Here is a 22,402-nt window from a genome sequence, read left to right as displayed (position 1 = left end):
GACCTATTAAATCAGGCCGCCAGGAAACCACCACAAAACAACCCCGTGGGTCCTTGGGGTCACCACACCGCAGGGCCAAATGCCGGCCTGGGAGTTTCCTCGATGTCAGGGACCTCGGTGGAGAAACCACCACACCCCTCGCTCCTCACCGGCCGCCCCAGGGCAGGCCCCTAACATCTTGGCACTCATTAAGGTCTCCCAAGCCACGACTACCGTCACCAACACAGGGTCTCGCCGGGCCCATTCTGCCCAGCTTCCTCGACCCTCGCTTAGCCTCTCTTCCCTTTTGGGGCGCCCGCCCGCCGGCCGCCCCGAACGGTGCGAACTCACGGCAGCCGCGGCGCCGGTGAAAATATCCTCCCCCTCGGTGTCGCTGTCCCCAGCCTCGGGTTCTGACCCCCCGGCCGCCCCCTCGGACTCCGGCTCCAGGCCGGGGAAAGGCGGAGGGAGTCTCTCCGAAGCGCTACAGCCACCACCACCCGACGCCATCTTCCTCCACCCGCGGCGGAAGCCGCAACAACAACTTTATAGAGAGAGAGCGCCGCGAGCAAAACGTTCCAGAGGAACGAGGAGTGGGATGGTCGTGACCAACCCCGCGGGACGCACAGGGCGGGGGTTCGGGGGCGGGGCCTGGCCGCTGGGGGCGGGGCAGGGAGGCCCAACGCTCCTACCCAGCAAATCTGAGTCCCGCATCGCGACGCCGTGCTCTTAACCAAGGAGGAGAATGGGACAGAAAAGGAGGAGCTAGCTAGGTAGGGGCTGCTCAGATTTCTAGGGCCCTTTGTGTTCTGGATAGCTTTAGCCAACAGCCTTCTCAAGATGTTCGAATAAAGGAGTTTGAAAACTCCTCTACATGCCACCTATCTATGCCAAGCACAGCACTCTCATTGAGATTCAGTAAATATTTTTGATTGAGGTCTCTCAACTGGCGGCAGTAAAGTTTCACCATTTATTCTCTGGAGAACATTTAGTTAATTCATCCAAGTAATAAATATTGAACATCTACTGTGTGCCTGGCACTCTACTATGCGTTTGAAATACAGAAATAAGCTCCTGACCAACTAACTAGGCACTCGAGGGAGACAGGCATGCAAATGAACAAATTCAACGTGTTCAGTGCTGTAATGTGCTCTGGGAGTACAGTGAAAGAGGATATCAGTTATGCTTAAAGATGTAGGGAGGCCTCACAGGAGGTGAGACCTCAGGGTCCTAAATTTGGTTACAAGGAAGTTAGGATTATCCTCTTCATTGCTGTGGAGGGAGTGGAACAGATGGCAGGGAAATTCATAAACTGAACACAATTTTCCTGGGACCTAGACTATTCACTTGTCTGGTGAGCTTAAAGTCTAAATCAGCCAGACAATATACAAAAGTTTAAAGATAAACGGGATATGTTAACATAGGGTAATTCTGCAAAATGATCCTGATTTTCTTGGTACCAAGTCTGACAAAAGGCTTGTTTCTAATTGCAAATTCCTCAACATCAGGGATTGGTTCCCTGACAGGTCTATGAGCTGTTTGAGGGTAGGGGCCGCCTCCTATCTTTGTATTCTCGGTGTTCATACACGAAATCTGGCAAAGTAAGTGGCCAATAAATGTTTGAAACTTGGAGGGATGGATGGATAAAACTAACATCATCAATCTTGTTCCTGGCATTCATCATAACCACGAACACCAGAGGACTTAAGGCATTCTTTTTGGGATGACGATTTCCACTATGTCACTACTGGATATCCTGGGCACGAGGAAAGCTCTTTTGTTCTAAGTTGTTTCTGAAGGCGATTGACAGAAATACGCAGCTCACAGTGGGTAACTGTACTGGCCTGAGTCCCTCTGAGGCGAGAAAATCGAAAAGCCCTCCCCGCCCCCGCGACGCCTATCCAACCCCAGGGGACTCCCAAGACCTTCCGTTTCAACGGCAACGGAAACTCACTTCCGGCGTGACTAGGAAGTAAGAAAACTGGCTGGAAGCAGCTCCGTCAGAGAAATAACAGTAGACTCTCCTTTCACACGCTCCTCCAGCAAAAGAGATCGAGATCTCCCTTCCCCTACCTCTTCAGGATTCATTTTCAGCTTATCGAGGGCGCTGAATAAGGTTTAACAGTGGCGGGTAACAGCCCGTTACCTACCTCCTCTTACAGACATAGCCTACAAATCCCAGAATACATGTGTATGTCCCATACGTCCTAGCGCGCAATGCGTCTCACGCGCTGGGAGGATTTTTTTTCTCTTGTCCCGCCGAAACCGAGCAAAGCATGCTGGGGCTTGTAGTCTTCGCGCGTACCTTCCCTAGGTCCTCCGCGCTACTCCGTCGGGTCCCGCCTATTTTCTGCTTTCCTGGACCTTTAGGTTTGTCTTGGCCCATTTGAAGACCAGGAAGTTGATAAATCGCGAGGCCCGCTGCTGAGAGACGGTGGCTCGGGTGGGACAGTCGCCAGGGATGGCGGAGCGTGAGGATGGAGCGGGTGTCCGGGCTGCTCTCCTGGACGCTGAGCAGAGTCCTGTGGCTCTCCGGTCTCTTTGAGCGGGGAGCTGCCCGGCAGCCCCGGATCATGGAAGAGAAAGCGCTAGAGGTTTATGGTAATTAATTTTACCCAGGGCAGCGTTTGGCGTTGTACATGGAGATGGGGGTAACGGGGATCTCACCTGCGGGCTGGGGGTGGAGACCCCGGTTTTTGCTGGGTCTCGTCCGAAGCTCGGGAAGCCTTTTCTCAGGGGTTCTGAGTCACGCAGGAATGTGGATCTTTATAGGACCGGGCTCTTCCTAAACCTGGGGCAAGCCCAGCCTGCAGGTCTTAAACGTTTCATTTCCCTCGTGTGCCCCACGCCCTAGTGGCCTTCTCAAGACTTCTGGGCAGAGCAGGCGTTTAGGGTGCTTGGTTAGGAAGCAAAGCTGGACTGATTGCGCTACTTGTCTCCTTCCTTGCGTTCCCTAGCCCCTGTTCACGCATTCCTTCTCCTGCCACCACTCCTGCCAGCACTGCTGGGTGACTAACGAGTTGGGGACTGGCATAAGGTCACAGCCGTTCCAGAGGTCCCCTAGAGACGAGGACAAAACGGGCGTTCCCCGTACCCGGGCCTCGAATTTATAGTTTCTTATCACAGCCAAGCCAGCAGTGCAAAAAACGAATACATACACACACAGTTACGTATATTTTTTTAAACCCCTGGGACCAGCTTCACTGTACAGATGAGAAAACAAAGGTTTAGTATGGTTAAACAGCTACTCGAAGGTCACACTGCCAGTAAAGAAACGGCAACAACCAAGGCCCATGTCTTCTGATTCCAAACTCCATGCACTTTACACCATTTCACGATTGCCTTATGACTCCGTTTTTGGACTTAAGTGGTATTGTTTTTGAAAACTAAAAGACTGGCTCTAACTAATGTTCAACTATTCCTGCTGACTGAGGGTGAACGATCTAACCATAAGAATACAAATAAAATGTGGGCAAGGATTATGGGCCAGGAGAAGGAGGCCAGGGTTGGAAAAGATCTTTGGAGCCAATCTAATTTGCCCCTCTCTTACTAGAGGCAGGACTTAACCCCAGCTAGATGATTATGAGTGGAATGATCTCCATAAAACGGACACGTTCCTGTCCTATCAGACTTCTGTCTATAGCATCTCAGGACAGAAGCGCACTTGGGGATACAGCTTTGGAAGAGAGTTGTTTCTTGTCCTAAAGCTTATATCGAGGGAGACCTATATATGCAAAAATATACTATATTTTATGCAGTAGAAAGCCACCGACCACAATAAGAGACAAATTCAGAGGAAGGAGAGATAGTAATCTCTGAGTGGGGGATTTGGAAAGACTTTAAGGAGGAGTGACTTGAGTTAGGCCTTGAAGTATAAGTAGGCTCTGGATATATGGAGGGTAGAAGGCGTACTAAGCAGAGAAAAGGGAGCAAAAGTATGGAGGTGACAAAGTAACATGTTAGAGAATGGCAGATACATGGGGCTTCAGGATAGAGTTTGTGGTTAAAGGTGGAAGTGTGATCAAAAATTGTTTTAGACACCAGTTCAGAACTGGATACTGAAGGTTTAAATGTATAAAGAGTATCAGTTCAGGGGCGCCTGGGTGGCTCAGTCAGTTAAGCGTCTGCCTTTGGCTCAGGTCATGATCCCAGGGTCTTTTCTTTCCTGCCTCCATTTTCAAATCCTGTGGCTAATCAAGTGATAAAGTCCAGGGGTGGTTGGGAAGAAGGTGGGAGTTTGATTTGTTTTTCCCAGTAGCATTTCTGATTACAGGGGTGCTATCAATAATAGAACAAAACCTCAGGCTTGAGAACATCAAGCCCATCCTATGTGAATTCCCTCTGCTCACCTTTCTACCTCACCATTTATCTGTCGTTCTCCTTTTCCAACTTTTTCTACAACCTCAGAGTAAGAAGGAAATCTTGTCCTCTCCAAGGCCAACCCAGGCTCCCACATCCTTGGTCTCATTCTCTTCTGCTTATTTTGCCAGTCCCCTATCCTTCCGCCCCCTCCTATATTTTCAGTCTCGTTTCCCCTATTTGATCTTTTCCTCTGGGCTGTAAAACATATTCAAGTTTTCCTTACCTTTGTCATTGTTCTAGCTTTGTGTAAACCCACTATCGGTTCTTTGCCCTCCCGTTCCCTGCCAAAGCCCTAGGACTACATTTTCAGTTCCTTTTCACTTCCCCTTTTGCAAGCTGGCTTCTGCCTTCATCTCTCTACCGAAACTGCTTTCTTACAAGTGATCTTCTGGGTGACAAATCCAAAGACCTGTTTTAGCTCTCATCATTTTGAATTTTTTTGCTGCATTTAATGTTAACCTCCCCCTGCTTCCATCTCTGCTTCTTGCTTTTCTTTCTCCTTCTGACCCCTAAATTAGGTGCTTCCCACAGATCTATTCTTGGATCTCCCCCTTTACATTAGTGGTTCTCAAACTGAGCTGCCCGTAAGAACAACCTGAGGAATTTTTTTTAAAGTCTTAATGCCCAGCCCATACTACAAATCAGTTAAATCAGCATCTTTGGGGGTAAGGCTTAGACATCAGTTTTTGTTTTGTTTTTAAAGCAGTCCTGATGATTCCATTGTTCACCCAAGGTTGAAAACTGTTATTCTGCTCATTCTTTGTGAATCCCATGGATTCAACAACCACTCTAGCTTTGTGCTCTCTCTTGAGTTAATTTTTTAATTTTAATTCCAGTATAGTTAACATACAGCATTATATTAGCTTCAGGTGTACAGTATAATGACTCACAATTCTGTATGTTACTCAGTGCTCCTCATGGTAAGTGTACTCTTAAAACCCTTCATCTTATTTCACCTGTTCCTCTGTCCTCCTCCCCTCTGATAACCATCAGTTTGTTCTCTATAATTAAAAGTCTGTTTTTTGGTTTGTCTCTTTTTTCCCTTTGTTCATTTGTTTTGTTTCTTAAATTCCACATATGAGTGAAATCATATGGTATTTGTCTTTGACTGACTTATTTCTCTTAGCATTATACTCTCTAGCTCCATTCATGTCCTTACAAATGGCAAGATCTCATTCTTTTTTTATGGCTGAATAATATTCCATCACATATATGTCAGCTATATTCATAAATTCATCAATCGATGGATACTTGGGCTGCTTCCATATCTTGGCGATTGTAAGTAACGCTGCTACAAACATAGTCATGCGTGTATCCCTTTGAATTAGTGTTTTTGTATTTTGGGGATAAATACCCAGTAGTACAATTACTGGATTGTAGGCTAGTTCTCTCTTTAACTTTTTGAGGAAACTCCATACTGTTTTCCACAGTGGCTGCACCAGTCTGCATTCCCACCAACAGTGCACGAGGGTTCCTTTTTCTCTGCATCCTGGCCAACACTTGTTTCTTGTGTTTTTGATTTTAGTCATTCTGACAGGTGTGAGGTGATCTGTCATTGTAGTTTTGATTTGCATTTCCCTCATGATGAGCGATGTTGAGCATCTTTTCATGTGTCTCTTTAGCCTTGGTGCTCTCTCAAACCTTATGTCACAGTTCAGTGTTTGCTGGAATGTCCCATTGGGTTTTCCCCTTAAGCACCTTGAAATTGTTATGTATAAAATTGAACCCAGTTGCCCCAGCCCTACCCAACTTTCTTCCTGTGTTCTCCAGTTTTTTTCATTCTATCAGTGTTCTCCCAGACACACTTAAGATCTGAGTCATCCTCCTTTTCCCCTTTCCTTGTCTTCTACATCCAAACAATCGTCAAATTCTGTTGATTCTGACGCTGAGATTGCTTCTCCATCTGTCCCCTCCTCTCCATTACTGTTGTCATGTGACTATTTTGGGCCCAGCATTTCAGCTAGTATCCCTGGCTCTGCTCTTAGTTCTGAGTCTACCAGCCAGTGGATGAGTTCCCAGCTGACAGTGTAATCGTCCCGGTTCCTCCCTTGTTCAGAACCTCTTGAGGATTCCCTATTGCCTGTGACTGACTGTAAAAGATCCTTGATGGTCTGGCCCAAGCTCTTATAGCCTCACTTATGCTGGGTTCCAGGCAGACAAAACATTTTTTTTAATTAAAAAAAAATTTTTTAAAGTAATCTCTACATCCAACGTGGGGATCAAACTCATGACTCCAAGATCAAGAGTCGCTTGCACTGCTGACTGAGCCAGCCAGGTGCCCCTAAACTTCTTTTTCTTTCTTTTCCTTCACCTTCAGTGTCAAATATTGAATTGTCACCTGTTTTTAAAGGCTTGGTTCAGATTCGACTTTCGTAAATCCTGATACCACAGTCTCCCAAGCTACAAGTTATTTCTTTGCCTTGAGCTTCTACGACACTCTCCTCATTCTTATATTCTCTCTGCAATGTTGGAGCCAAGAAACTGGTTATGATCTAATAAGAATCCAAGAAAACAGTTTTCTCAAAAGGAAACTGGTCGTGGAATTTCTGTGAGAAATCTGGGCAGTTACTGTAATATTCGGTTTAAAAAAAAGAAGTCTGTGTTTGGATTAGGGTTTGCAAAGTCATCCTTATTTAGAATATTCATGTTTTAACATAATACCTTGTCTCTGATGATTCTTTAGATTTGATTCGAACTATCCGGGACCCAGAGAAGCCCAATACTTTAGAAGAACTGGAAGTGGTAACGGAAAGTAGTGTGGAGGTTCAGGAGATAAACGAAGAAGACTATTTGGTTATTATCAGGTTCACGCCAACAGTACCTCACTGCTCTTTGGCAACCCTTATTGGTAAGGTTTTATATATAAATATATTTTTATTTCTATATTATTTTACTGATACTGACCCAAAATAACAATTAGCATCATGTCTCACACTTTATAGTTCAGAGAGTGTTTTCAGATGTGTATCTTCTGTAGCCCTCACAGCCTATGAGAGAATTTTCCAGGTGAGGAACCTGAGACTCAGGAGTTTAAGTGACTTGCTCAGAATCATGTACCCGGAATTGATGACGCTGAGGCTCAAACCCAGGTCCCCTGACTCCAAACGTGAGATCTTTAGTTACACCATGCTGCTTCTCTTCTCTATACATGCTGCAACTAAGAGAGTGGGTGTGGGCTAGTCACTTCTGTTCTGGAGATTGGAGTGGGTGCTGTCATACTGGCACTGCTGCCATCACCTTCTTCTCCTTTCGCTGCTCTGTTGGCTTTAGTGCAGTATGGGCATAAGTCCTAGTGGGAGAGTTCGGTTGTTGTTTTTTTTTTTTTTTTAAGTATTTTTGAGGTTGTTTTCTATTTGAGAGGCTGCATTCCCAGTATTTTGGAGTACTTAGCAGTAAGATATACAAGAGATGTCTTTGAGTATATACTTTGTTATAAAGAAGATAAGGGGGGGCGCCAGGGTGGCTCAGGCGGTTAAGCATTGACTCTTAATTTCTGCTCAGGTTGTGATCTCAGGGTTGTGGGATTGAGCCCTGCTTGAGCTCCGTGCTGGGTGTGGAGCCTGCTAAAGATTCTCTCTCTCTCCCTCCCCCCCGTCCCCATATCTAAATAAATAAATAAATAAAAATAAAGAAGATAAAGGAAGTTTATTTCAAACCAAATGTTCATCAATAGGGGATTGCTGAAATAATCATTGGTGGTGTATATTAACAATGGAATGCTATACAGCTATGAAAAATAATGAAAACACTCTCCATGTACTGGTATGGAAAGATCTTTATGACATACTGTTAAGGAATAAAAGCAAATGTAATATTGCTACATTTGTGTAAAAAAGGGCAAAACCAGAAATTTGTATTTGGTTGTATATGCACAAAGAATACCTAAGAAATGACTAGCTGTGATGGGAGTGGGCAGTAGTGGTGGTAGGAACTGGGCAGGTTGGGGACAGGGTGGGAAGAAGACTTTATACCTTTTTATATTTTTAAGTTTTTGAACTATGGGAATATATTATCTATTTAAAAATAGATAAAATTATAAAAACAATTGAAAAGGTAAATATTTTATTATTGCTTCTGTTTTTGTGATTTCTATTTTTCTTTTCTCACTTGTTGATCTAGGATCCCTATTAGTGATTTCCAGCATTTGGGCCACATCTTGAGGAACTGAAGGGTCCATGAATCTGTAGATAATATTGTGGTTATTTATTTATTTATTTTTAAGATTTATTTATTTGAGAGAGAGAGAACACGAGCCAGGGAAGGGACAGGGGGAGAGAGAATCCTCAAGCAGATTCCCTGCTGTGTGCGGAGCCTGCAACGGGGCTTGATCCCAGGACTCTAAGATCATGACCTCAGCTGAAATCAAGAGTCAGCCACTTAACCGACTGAGCCACCCGGGCACCCTGGTAATATTGTGGTTAGTAATATTCCATACTAGAAAAAGCAGTTTTGAATGCATACTTATATTTTTGTCATTGGACAGTTTCTGAATCAACAGGTACCAGAAATGCTGCTACTGTCTTGATGTGAAGGGGAGTATCTTAAAATATTTTGATATATAAGAGTTCGTAGAGGGTCTATTACTCTAAGAGCCTTTAGCAAATGAATTTTTCAAAAAGTAACATTTATTTTGTGTTTTTTTACATTACAAAAGTAATATGTTTCTTGGCCATAATTTGGAAACTCCGCAAAAGCATAAAGAAGAGAATAAAAATCAGCTGTCATAAAAGAATGTGTGCCCTAGGCTTAAATTCCTGCTCTGTCGGGTTTGCCACTTTGTGGCCTTAGACAAGTTACTTAACCTTTCTGGGCCTCAGTTTCCTTATTTGTAAAGTAGAGATAATAAGAGTATCAACAGAGTTATAAAGGCTAGGTAATAGAATGCATGAAATAGATAAACAATATTTTTTATTCTCCATTAAATAATAGTTTTTAATTATAGAGTCATAGGGGTTTGTGTTAATCACATCACTATATCATAATTTTTATAACCACTTAGACCACTTCTGGACTTTAACAATTAAAAATAATACTATGATAAACAGCCTTATACATAAATATTTTCATGTATCTCTAGTTATTGCCTCAGGATAAATTCCTTTAATTGGAATTATTGGGTCATATGGTATAAGCATTTTTAAGCCTCTTGGTAAATATCTGTAAATTGTTATTAAAAAGTTTCTACTCTTTGACCCAGTAATTAAGGAAATAATTCCATTGAAGAAAACAGTAACATGTACGAAACGTTTATAGAAATTTATAATAATAAAACCTGCAAGAAACTATAGTATCTATTAATAAGGAAATGGCACCAATATAATGGGACTTCTTATTTCTATTAAAAATGATAAATATAGTCAAGGAATCAAAGTATCTGAGAAATGTATGAAAAAACTGGAATGCTAAGTTGTATTTGCATTATGATTGTAATTATTGAAAAACTGCGTTTGTGTGGACAAAGATTGAGAAAGCCCATGAAACAGAAGGAACTCTAAAGGCACCCAGATCCGATTATGGTAGCTACTTCAGATCTGTCCTCTCCTTGAACAAAGTGTTGTCAGGTTTTTAGGGCCCTTTTAATACGAGTTTCAGTAAAGACCCTTGGCTTTTTAGAAGTTAGTATACTAGTGTAGTAACCGTGTTCAATCAACATGATCGGAAAACTCAATAAAGAGAGCCCTCTTCCTGGCATCTGGGAGGCATTTCCTATGAGCAGGTAGTGTGAAGCAGGGGAAGGCACCTGAGTATGCGTTCCAGGCCGACTGCTTAGGTCGTCACCTACTCAGAGTTATCCTGGTAAGTAATTGCAAAGACAGGGAAGACTCCAAGGGAATGAGTGGATAAGGCAGAGAAACCAGCTGATAGCCACTTGTGTTGACTTAGTCCGGACAAGAATAGCTGAAGGCAGGTGTGGTCCAATATGAGGGGCATATGCTTGGAGTGAGAAGGTCTATATTTAGCTCCCAGCTCTCTCGTTAGCCATGTGATGTCAGATAAATCACTTATCATGGTTCCTGGTTGTAAAATGAAAATGATACAATAGTAATAGCTAATGTTTATTAGGCACTTTTTAGGTACCAAGTCCTATTTTAGGCACATTGCATAACAATTTATTTACTACTCATAACAACCCCATATATAGTGGTACTACTATAATACTTATTTTACAGATAAGGAAACTGAAGCTCAAGAGAGGTTAAGTAACTTGCCTGGGGCCCCATAGCTTGTATATAGTGGAGCTACTTCTGAACCCAGAGCGTCTATCTCAGTAAGGCTGTACTGCCTCTCTTGAGGATATTGATCCTCAAGGAAGTGCTTTGTGAGCTGTGAAACAGTTGTTATTGACTACGTGGGTAAAACACCTTCCAACAGTGGGTAGAACACATAAGGAGGCTCAGACGATACACAGGTAACAAATTAAAGAGACAGTGTGGGGGGCAGAGGGAAGAGAATCCTCCAGAAGCGCTTTAAGGTAGATCTTCTAAAGGGAGACCCTCTTAAAGAAACTATATATTGTCTTTAGAGTTCTCTAATATTTATTATTAGACTAGACTAGACTCTAAGTACTCTGAAGCACTTTCTGTGCATAACAAGAACAGTTTGGCTTGTCTTCTGTGTCTAGGGGTATAGATTTAGTTAAAAATTCCTTCCTTGTTTTGAGGTGGGGGAGAAGTGGAACATGGGCACACTGAGGGTCTGTTCCAAGCCCAGTTTTAATTACTCTTACAAGTGTCAACTGGGGGGAAAATATATATATATATATATTGAACTGTGACTTGGCATTGGGGTGATAAACCGAATTTCAGAGGAGCTTGTTTTAGGGAAACAACTCTATTTGTACATTGTAGGCATAGAGGATTCCAAATCTGAGAAGTTTCTTGTGGTCCTTTTTAAGTGGCTCTTATTTGGTTTTAAATTTTTGCATGATCTGGCCTGTTGTGAGTGTTCAATGAAGTTTGATGAGTGAATTGACCTTTGCTAGTTAAGGTAAATTGATGTAGTAGAAAAGACCTAGGCTTTGCAGTTGTCTTGGGTTTTAGTCCCAACTGCCACTTTACTAGCTCAGTGACCTTGGGCAAGTTTCATTGTGACCTTAGTTTCATAGTTTGTAGAATGGGTTTGTAAGTACGTGGCTCACTGGATTATCATGAGGAATATGTAAGACTGTAGATATTAAAGTTGCTAGCATGGTGCCTGGCTCAAAGGAGACCTACACTGGATTGAGCCAAAGCTGTTTCCAGCTACCGTATTGTATGGAAACACCTACACATGGCTGTATGCTTTTTCAAGAATTAATAAGAGGAGATAATTGGGGCCTTTTCTTTTTTTTCCTCAACAGGGCTGTGCTTAAGAGTAAAACTTCAGCGGTGTTTACCATTTAAACATAAGGTAAGGAAAATTTTGTTGTTTCATAACAGCTTTATTGAGATTTAATTCACATTTCACACAATTCACCTGTTTCAAGTGTACAGTTTAATGGTTTTTTGTATATTCGCTGAGTTGTGCAACCATCACTATCAGTTTTTTTTTTTTTTAAGATTTTATTTATTTGAGAGAGTGCAAGTGATCACTAGTAGGGGGTGGGGCAGAGGGAGAGGGAAAAGGAGACTCTTCGATGAGGAATTCCGACTTGGGGCTCGATCTCAGGACCCTGAGATCATGACCTGAGCCGAAGGCAGCCACTTAACTGACTGAGCCACCCAGGCGCACCAGTTTTAAAACATTTTCATCACCTCAGTAAGAAACCCCATACCCATTTCCCCAAACCTTCCCCCATCCCCAGGCAACCACTGATCTCCTTTTGGTCTCTATAGATTTGCTTATTCTGAATGTTTAAATGGAATCATACAGTTTGTGGTCTTTTAGACTGGTCTCTTTCTCTTAAATAATTATTTTCAGAATTCCATGTTGTAGCATATGTCAGTATTTCCTTCCTTTTCACTGCCTTATATGATTCCATTGTATGGATGTACCATAATTTATTTATCCATTGATTACTGGATGGACATTTGGGTTGTTTCTACTTCTCGTTTATTATGAATAATGCTGCTATGCACATTCCTGTCCAAGTTTTTGTTTGGGCATATGTTTTCATCTTCTCTCCACCTAGGAGGGGAATTGTTGGATCTTTTGCTAACTATATTTAACTTTTTGAGGCACTGCTAGACTGTTTTCTGTAGCTCCTTCACCATTTTACATTCTCACCAACGGTGTCTGAGGGTTCTAATTTCTCCACATCCTCACTTACACTTCTGTATAAATATTATCTGTCTTTTTCATTATAGCCATCCTAGTGGGTTTGAAGCGATAACTTGTGGTTTTGATTTCCATTTCTCTAGAGGCTAATACTGTTGAGCATATTTTCATATGCAAACAAAGGGCCACAAGTAACCTCTCAAATTTAGAGTCTTCTGTGCCTGCAAGGTACCAAGCCCACTGTGTGGTTTCCCTGAGGTATAGTTCATGTAGAAATAGCAGGGTAAATACTTGACTTTTCCCCTTTATTTACCATTTTTCAGAGTTGAGTCATGTATAATTTTTTTTAAATTTTTTTTATTATATTATGTTAGTCACCATACAGTACATCTCTGGTTTTTGATGTAAAGTTCGATGATTCATTAGTTGCGCATAACACCCAGTGCACCATGCAATACGTGCCCTCATTACTACCCATCACCAGCCTATCCCATTCCCCCACCCCCCCTCCCCTCCGAAGCCCTCAGTTTGTTTCTCAGAGTCCATAGTCTCTCATGCTTCACTCCCCCTTCTGATTACCCCCCTTTCTTTATCCCTTTCTTCTCCTACCAGTCTTCCTAGTTCTTATGTTCCATAGATGAGAGAAACCATATGATAATTGTCTTTCTCTGCTTGACTTATTTCACTTAGCATTATCTCCTCCAGTGCCGTCCATGTTGCAGCAAATGTTGAGAAATCATTCTTTTTTGATGGCTGAGTAATATTCCATTGTATATATGGACCACAACTTCTTAATCCAGTCATCTGTTGAAGGGCATCTCGGCTCCGTCCACGATTTAGCTATTGTGGACATTGCTGCTATGAACATTGGGGTGCATATGGCCCTTCTCTTCACTACGTCTGTATCTTTGGGGTAAATACCCAGTAGTGCAATGGCTGGATCATAGGGTAGCTCAATTTTTAACTTTTTACCTTTTTAAGGGACCTCCACACTGTTTTCCAGAGTGGCTGTACCAACTTGCATTCCCACCAACAATGTAGGAGGGATCCCCTTTCTCCACATCCTCTCCAACAATTGTTGCTTCTTGCCTTGTCAATTTTTGCCATTCTAACTGGCGTAAGGTGGTATCTTAGTGAGTCATGCATAATTTTAAACCAAAGTAAATGAATATAGAGTGATTTGAATGAATATAGATTGAAATGAATATAGATTGCTTTGTTGTCTGGAGTAAGAGTTAGTATTATGCCACTAGCCCCTAGAGGAATTCATATGGTGGGTTTTTTGGTGGGGAGGAGGGACAGAGGGAGAGAAAGAATCTTAAGCAGGCTCCACACCTAGCATGGAGCCCGGCGCTGAGCTCAGTCCCACAACCCTGAGATCATGACCTGAGCTGAAATCATCAGTGCTTAACCAACTGAGCCACCCAGGCCCCCCAAGGTGTTTTGTTTTTTAAAAAAGACTGTTGTAGATGATCTCTAGGATGTCTTTTAGCCATAATAAGGTCTGATTTTTTTCACTCTTGAAAGACATTTATCTTAGTAGTAAAATACCTGTATAAGAATTAGTTCATACACTCCAGTGTTCTCTGGAGGGTAGACATGTCTTTATCATATAGCATGCTTTATTTGTCACGGGATTTTGTGGGTTTGTCTCACAGGGTCTAGTTCTTGGAGGTTTGGTAACCTGAGGAATGCAGCAGGGCCAGGAGGTTTAGCTAACCAATATTATACTTGAGAGTAAATTTAGCAAGATAATAGTGAATGAGAAAAGGAGGATAGTGAAAACTATATTGTGACCCCATTTTTGTAAAATAAGCAAAGAAAAGAAACTTCCGACTTTGGGGTGTGTGTGTGTGTGTGTGTGTGTATAAAATCTGTATTCCATTATGTACGTATGGAGAAAAATGTGGAAGAAACTACACTAGATTATTAGTATGGCTTTCTTGGGGCTTGGAGCAGAGAGGAAGTTTAGATACTCTAGGTACTGATTTGGGAGGAAGAGATAGAGTGTAGGGTAGAGAGATCCGTGAGTAAAATATGAATGAGATCTCATTTATGTAAAATTTTATTTGTGTGTATTCATTAAAAAAAGTAATTAATGGGAATACCCCCCTGCAGGCCTTCCGCAGGTGACCAAAATTAAAAATCCTGCTAATTTCAGGACACCTGGGTGGCTCAGTCGGTTAAGTGTCTGCCTTCAGCTCAGGTTGTGATCCCAGGGTCCTGGGATCAAGTCCCACATTGGGCTCCCTGCTCTGCAGGGAGCCTGCTTCTCCCTCGCCTCTCTCCCTGTCACTGATGTTAACATGATTTGGGCTTTCATTCCTAGACTCTTGAGTCTACTGGGCGTTCCACTTCACTTTTTATCTTAGTGTTCTAAATGTTTTGGTTTTAATATTTTTTCTTCTTAGTTGGAAATCTACATTTCTGAAGGAACCCACTCAACAGAGGAAGACAGTAAGTCAATCTTGACCCATTAAAAAACAGCTTCAGATAGTACTTCATCTTGGATACTGCTATTCTGCTATCCAAGTATCTACAGGTCATTTGCAAAAAAGTGAAGAATTAGTTATTAGCTCTTCTTCGAGGGGGGGGAACATAGGCTTTTCAAGAAAGTAATTTTTCCGTAGGACTCTAGGTGAACTAAAGGCAGGCCCTGTGAATATTGGCTGGTTTAGGCTAGTAGCTGCACATCTCTAAAGAGTATCCAGCTCTAGGGACCTGACTTAGAAACTCTAAAGAGAGCTCGATTTTTTTCTTTGGTGCAGGATGGAGAGCTGTGTACTTGAAATTGAAATTAAAGGTCTAGAAAAGAATATGGACATTTCTCTTTTTAACTCTTACCTTGAGAGAGCTTTTAGCAAATTATACACGGAAGATATAGGCCAATACCTTTATTATATGAAGATCTATGCAAACTCATTAAAAAATAAAACACCCAGTAGATTAACAGAGACATGGACAGAAAATTCACAGAAGAACTAATAGATAAACGTGGGGAAATGTCCTCTATTTATCAAGGAATTGCAAATTATAACAATAATAAGGAACCATTTTTCACCTGCTGTTTTATGTGTGTATATGTTTATTTGTTTTTATTAATAGTACCAGATATTTTTTGCAAACCGATAGCTCATGTATTATTGCTGATGATACAACTGGTAAAAAATATTGGGAAGTAATTCGGTGAAAAGAATCAGACCATAAAGTACTCATACCCCTTGACCTAATAATGCCACTTTTAAGGATTTTTCCAAAAAGAAGGCTGTTTATGTAAAGGTGCTCCATGTAGCATAGTGTTCATAATTAATTTAGAAGGCTTATAATTTTTTCTGTATTAAATAACCCTGTAGTTTAAAAAGTAGGCTTAAGGGGAAAAATAGTTTTCAAAATTGTATTTACTCTTTATTCTATCTGGAAATAATGTATATGGACAAAGACTAGAAAGAAAGAAATGAAAATAGTTGTGGTAGAGTAGCAGGAATTTAGGGGGTATTTTTCTCTGTAGGTCTCCCTTCTAGAACTTATGAAAAGTGAGCCAATACCAGCTGTAAGTTATCAAGGAGTTAAATTCTGTTTTAATGGGCTAATAAAATTTTTGTCTGTCACTATCTGTTGACACAATTCCTCTGCTAACTTTTGTCTGTGTTTTGCAGTCAACAAGCAGATAAATGACAAAGAGCGAGTGGCAGCTGCAATGGAAAACCCCAACTTACGGGAAATTGTGGAACAGTGTGTCCTTGAACCTGACTAATAGCTGTTTTAAGAGCCACTTAACTTCGTTTGATATATTTGTTTAAATTCTTTGTAAAATGTAAAAGACTCATGTTTAATACATAGGTGATTTGTACCTCAAAGCATTTTTTTAACGGATGATTTGCAAGCAAGATTTAATTATAAGTAGTACCTAGTTTGTTCAGTGTATAACATTCTCAGGATTTGTAACACTTAAATGATCAGACAGAAAAATATTTTCTAGTTATTATGTGTCAGATGAGTTGCTATTTTTCTGATGCCTCTTCTGATACAACTACTTTTCATGTCAAATATTTACTGTGCCCGAATGTATTCAATTTAAATCATTACTCTGTAGAATAAATAAAACAGAGATGATTCTTGTAATGATGTACCTTAGAATGTTTTCGTTGAATTATAAATCTTAGTGTAAATGTCAGCTCTAAAAGATATTTACAAAACTTTATCTTCTGGTTATTATGTAGAATCAGAATCTGAGAACCAGAAAGAACCCTCAAAATCAGGCGTAGGCCCTGCCTTCCTTCAAGGAGTGTCCTGGACCCATTTGTAGATGAGGATCAAATATGGAAAGGGCCAGATAACATATGTAATTTTGAAGATCAAGAAGTGCCCAAAGACGTTTTTATTAAACCAGTCTAAATGTATGGTTTCTTTTTTACTTGAAATCTGTTCAGTTTGTTTGAGGGGATAATGATCATTTGAAGTGTGACAGGGTGTGGAAGGTGACCTCCCAGGTGTTCCCCAATGATCCTCAATTCCTGGTCCTCATGCCCCTATATAGTTTCCTTCCATATAGAAACCGAGCTGGTAGGTGTGGCTAATCATGAATCAGAGGTGACAGTGTGTGACTTCTGAGGCTAGATCCTAACAGGTTTCATTCATTTTGATTCTTGAATTGCGCACTCCGTGGGAATCCGACTGCTGTGTCATGAGAACACATGAGCAACCCTGTGGAGAATTCCACAAGGAGAGGCACTGAGGCTTTGCACCAACAACCAGCACCAATTTGCAAACCATGTGAGTGAACCATGTTAGACGTGATCCTCCAGCCTCAGTCATGCTGGTATCTTGACTGGAACTTCACAAGACCCTGAGCCAGAACTGTCTAGCTAAGCCGCCCAAATTCCTGACCCAGAGAAGCTGTGAGCAATAATAAATGTTTATTGTTTATACCACTAAGTTTTGGGGTAATTTGTTATACAGCAATAAGTAATATAATAGGTTATTAGAATGGAACTCTTCTGCCTCAAATTCAATTGAGGATACAAAGGGGAAAATAGGAGAACTTGTTCCATGGTCTTGAACCCCTTTATCCACTTTGAGAATATATGTTTTGAAAGAATAGAGGCTCTTATAAGAAGATTATTGAAGGTTTTTTTGGATAAAGCTGTTGCTGTGTTGAGTTCCAACCTCCATTTTGGTGGAAGGGTAGGGAAGGGATACCTTCTACCACTGTCTGCTGAGGGGAATTCCAAGGGGACAACTCAGAGAGTTTGGGAATGTGTTCCATGCATTCAGGAGATCCCAGTAAACTGGTGCTTGACTCAGGCCTGAGAAAGAAGGTGGAAGTGGACTGAAGGCTGGGCCAAAGGCAGGCTGATTCCTGCCTAGGAATTCTAGAGGACAAGAGAGGCAAGGCCAACGACATTGATGACAGAGCCCTCAGGGCAAGGTATGCATGACTGTTTCTCATAAGACTGCTGTGGGTTCGTATTTGACATTGTCCAATAGGCCATCAGCAGAGCCAAGGAGACCTCCACAGGAAGGGTCTGAACATGTCCTGCCTGGTGCCCAGGGACCGAGGAGAGAGGACAGCAAGTGAACAGCAAGGGGGAGATGCATCTGCCAGGGTCAAGGGGCACAGCAGGAACCTCTGGTAAGCTCATGGAAATACCAACCCGAGAGAGAGCCAGCCCTAATCACCAGGCAGGCCCGAGAGCACAAAGCCAAGCAGCTAAGTAAGAACTGTCCTGTCTCGAGTGTTCCTCCCTCATCAGCCTCCAAAGCAGTGGTAGAATAACTAGCAAGCAGCGGGCCTGGAGAGGAGGAAAGGACTGCATCCCATTGCTCTGCTATAGGTTTCAAGCCTGAAGCAGGACCCAAATTAGCCAAAGAGTTAATGCCAAGTTTGTAGTTTTGACTATGAGATGTGACTAGATTCTTTAATACAATGAGATTTTATGATTAAAACTGATGGGAAGACTTCATCTGACAGAAACCATCTGTCTGCCCAAATTTTCACTGTTGGGCTGAGGAAGATCATACCTTCTCAACAAAGTGTCAAAGGATAGTGGGGGACAAAAATAGAAGGAATTCTTACATAACATACTGGTTCTAGAAGTCCCATGGAAACCGCCTTGGCTTCTGCTAAGTCTGCACTGTGTCAGCCCAGCTTTCGCCCCACTTTCTCCCTCTCCCTTGAGATTACGAAAAATGCTGCTTCTCGGAAAATCAGACCTTGTGGCATCAGAGCACTAGCTTTGTGGAAATGTCACTATTGATTCCTGATCTTTTGCTACAAAAGTTCTCACTGGCTCTTCTCTTTTTTTCCAGGTCATTAGAAATCTGTCGCCCAGCATATATGAGTAGACCCACAAGTAATGAAGTGTTGCTGATTTTTAGTCATCACTGTAATCACTTCCTTCTGAATCACAGAGCCACCTGAGTTGGTCCTTAGCACCAAGCCGAGTTGCTTGCTTCATGGCAGTCTGCAGTCGAGGGCCAGGGCCAGAGCTAAGTGTACCTAGTGTGTACCCCGTTTCATGTTCTCCCAGCCAGCACACACACGCACATACACGTGTGCTTTTTGGCCAGCTATCTGCTTCTAAAAGATAGAGCAGGTATCATCAGAGGGGCTCTGAGACTAATAGCCCAAGGTCAGATTCACATCAATCCTCAAGTTCTGACCATTTCTCATCACTAGGGCCTTGATGGTCTGGGAAACCCAGGAACCTATAGCTAGGGTTTAAGGAGGACGGCTGTCTTTATATTCCCTTCTGAAGAGGCCCTGATACTTGAAATGCGCATTGCCAGTTTCAGGTGGCTGGAATCTAGTGCAGTTGAGGTCCCTAGTGTACGCTCTCACCAACTCAGGCGCTAACTCACTGGCGCTCTCAACAGATATTTAGTGAGCACTCTGAGTACCTGGCACTGTCAGATACTGAGGGTACAAAGACAGATTGGCCACTGCGTCCCCTTGGAGCTCGTACTTAACCAACCTCTGCCTTCAGCTCCTCTGGCTGCAGGCAATGAATGATGCTGGCTGTCTCTTCTAGTGAGCTTGGCTTGGCCAGGGAGACACAGAGGCTAGCCAGCTAGAAGTAAAGACAAAACCATTCCTTAGGGACTGTCGAGTGAGGAGACCACTGACGCACAGCCAGAAAGGGGTCGTTGCCGCAGGCACTCCCATCCTGCTGGTCCTGCTGCTCTTGGAAGTTCGATGTGACTGCTGTGGCTGCCGCTGCCAGAATGATCTCTCCTCTCCCTGCTGTTTCATGTGACTCACTCCAGCTCAGAGCCCTCGATGGGGTCTCTAATCCCAAGGGCTGTGTCCATGCCCTGAGTGCCAGGGAGGCAGGAGAAAGGAGAGGCTGGCCTTCTGTATGGGACGCCAGCTCTCTCTCAGCAAGACTCACGTGCTGGAAACTCCCCAGATTCGTTTGGAGGGTTCCAATGACTAATGCCCACGACATTAATAACATACTTAGATGAATTTGTACTTAATCACAACAGCATCTACGCACAAGGGACAAGTAGAGGCACATATATTTACAAGACGTATTATTTAGTCCCATCTCTGGCTGGGTCAGCAAACGTTTTTTTGGAAAAGGTCCAGATAGTACATTTTTTAGGCTTTGTGTCTCTGTTACAGCTCTTCAGCTCCGCTCTTCTCCCACAAAGGCAGCCATGGCAAGATGCAAATGAGTGTGGTTGTGTTCCAGTAAGACTTTCTTTATGGACACAAATTTGAATGTCATTTAATTTTATGTGTCATGAAATATTATTCTTTTGATTTTTTCCAACCATTTAAAAATATAAAAACCATTCTCAAAAGCTAAAACCCAAACCAAAAAAAACCAAAAACCAAACCCATTCTTGGCTTGAGGGTTGTAAGAAAAGCAAGTAGTAGGAAGAATTTGGCCTGTGGGTCATTTGCCGGCCCCTGATCTGTAAGAATGATTCATAACCTTTTTGGAAGGTCTCCGGCCTCTTTGAGAATCTGATAAGAGTAGGGAATGGACCCTGATTCTTTTCCTTTTCTGAAAGGAAAAAAGGCACTCACATGACACTTTGCATGTGACTTCAGGGCTTCATGGATTTGCTAAGGAGTCCGTGGAAGCCAGATTTATAGCTCTAGTCTGCAAATAATGCTGCCTGAGCATTTGGGCTTCCCGTTCTTTCAATGACTCTGCAGAGCCCTGGACTTCACAGCTTTGGTTGGGAGCCTCTACCTTCTTAGATCACAACGAATAATCGAGATGCTTTCTCAGCTCTACCGTGAAGCATCGGCTTTGTTACCCAAACTGTAGATGTCTCCAGCAGGATTCAATTAACTGTAATTGGGGGAGGACTGTTTGTTAGGAAGGAGAAGGATTGCTATAAAAGCCGCATTGCATTGATAGCCCAGTTGGTGCCCCTTGTGTGTTAATCGGTGACAGAAAACAAGCCAGTGAACTAAGGGTTGAAACGCATCACTGATGCATCATTACTGGAAGCACTATTTTTTTTCTTTTTAAAGCTACTGGTGGGTCCTGAGTATTTGTTATGTTATTCCTTATATATTTTTTGTATATATGAAATATTTTACAAATAATTTTTTTTAAACCTACTGGATTTAGCCTGGGACACAGGTTGTCCCTGACTCAGGTTAGACTGCCTATCTGGCAGAGGTGGACTCAGTCCCTGCGCGAGCTTGTTTGGGAGAGATGGGCTGTGGGAAGGGGTAGGAGTTGCTGCACGGGCTGTGAGGTTCTCTTCGAATACTATTATTATCACACAGACCTTTGCCCCTCGCAAAGGCAGTGGTTCAGAGCACAGACCCTGGTGCCAACATGCCACCTTGCTCTAATCCTGGTCTTAGCCACTTGGGTAGCTGTGTGACCTTGGGCAAGTTACCTAACCTCTCTGTACCTTAGTTCCCTCATCTGTAAAGTGAGGTACTTGATAGGGCTGTTAAGAGGATTAAGAGGGAGTGTTGAACACAATGCCTGGAACATAGTAAATGCTTAATTTTAGTGTTTGTTAAGTAAAAGTAGAGGAGAGGGCCCCTTGGTGCTAAGTTACTTGATGGAGGGACAGTTTTCCTCGCCGGCTGGGTGCAATCACCTGGGGAGCACTAGGTGGCAGCAAAGCATGACTCCTTAGTGCCAGCTTTCAGGTTCCCAGCTGGTCAGCCAGGTGCAAGACAGAGCGCTCCCTGTTGAGCGTGCCACGCCACACTGGGCGCTTTGCCTTTGTTCTGACTGGGGTGATTATCACGGAAGACTTTCTTGGATGTGGAATTACTTTGCAGAGTTCATGAATAATTTTGAAGATTTTGATATATATTGCTGGATTGTCCTCTGAAGAAATTGTACTGATCAACATCCTACCAAGAATGGGGGTTTGTGTCTCTGCCCCACACTAATACTGGGTATTGTTACTTTGTTTATTTTGGGGGGGGTATTGTTATTTAAAAAAAAAACTTTGCCCTAGGTGGAAGATTTTAAAATGCTACTTTTTTTCCATTCACATTATTTGCTAAGATTAAACATTGGAAAATATTTCTATTGGGGTTTCTTTAAATCCCTTTATATCCTTTGCCCATTTTTCTATTGACATGTTCACTTTTTATTTATTTTTACTTTTAAAGCTTTTATTTATTTGAGAGAGAGAGAGCAGGAGCAGGGAGAGGGGCAGAAGGAGAAGCAGGCTGCCTGCTGGGCAGGGAGCCCAGCATGGAGCTTGATTCCAGGACCCTGAGATCATGACCTGAGCCGAAGGCAGACACTTAACCAACTGAGCCACGCAGGTGCCCCTGAGATGTTCACTTAAAAACAACCCAATTACACAGTACGGGTTTTAGCATTTTCTGTTATACATACTGCAAATATGTGTCCCAGTTTTTTGG

At 42.5% G+C, this 22,402-nt stretch overlaps 2 protein-coding genes across 4 annotated transcripts in view; one reads left to right on the top strand and one right to left on the bottom strand.

Annotated features, from left to right (window-relative positions):
• The window catches only part of SNX1 (sorting nexin 1), a 45,718-nt gene extending 45,029 nt beyond the window's left edge, over positions 1–689 (bottom strand). The window contains exon 1 of one of the 2 annotated variants that reach the window (XM_026478272.4): positions 331–689. In XM_026478272.4, the coding sequence (XP_026334057.1) occupies positions 331–489 (159 nt within the window). In that variant the 5' untranslated portion in view covers positions 490–689. The remainder of the gene's footprint in view (positions 1–330) is intronic. The other variant, XM_026478271.4, reaches the window with a different exon arrangement.
• Positions 690–2,274: 1,585 nt separating this feature from the next.
• On the top strand, positions 2,275–22,053 carry CIAO2A (cytosolic iron-sulfur assembly component 2A). 2 transcript variants are annotated; one of them, XR_008956161.1, is made up of 7 exons: positions 2,275–2,580; positions 7,025–7,189; positions 11,681–11,730; positions 14,949–14,994; positions 16,194–17,310; positions 18,025–18,169; positions 18,847–22,053. XR_008956161.1 is itself a non-coding variant. In XM_026478270.4 (5 exons), exons 1-5 carry the CDS (start codon positions 2,457–2,459, stop codon positions 16,289–16,291), a joined length of 483 nt encoding a protein of 160 aa, XP_026334055.1. In that variant the 5' UTR covers positions 2,288–2,456; the 3' UTR covers positions 16,292–17,469. The 2 variants fall into 2 exon arrangements, 1 of the variants encoding a protein (XP_026334055.1); XM_026478270.4 differs by lacking the exons at positions 18,025–18,169; positions 18,847–22,053 and having other exon boundaries at positions 2,288–2,580; positions 16,194–17,469.
• The last annotated feature ends 349 nt before the right edge of the window (positions 22,054–22,402 follow it).

This window comes from Ursus arctos, unplaced genomic scaffold (genome assembly GCF_023065955.2).
Source record: "Ursus arctos isolate Adak ecotype North America unplaced genomic scaffold, UrsArc2.0 scaffold_28, whole genome shotgun sequence".
NCBI lineage: Eukaryota > Metazoa > Chordata > Mammalia > Carnivora > Ursidae > Ursus > Ursus arctos.
Note: the sequence above shows the minus strand (reverse complement) of the source record. Positions and strands in the feature narration are given on the sequence as shown.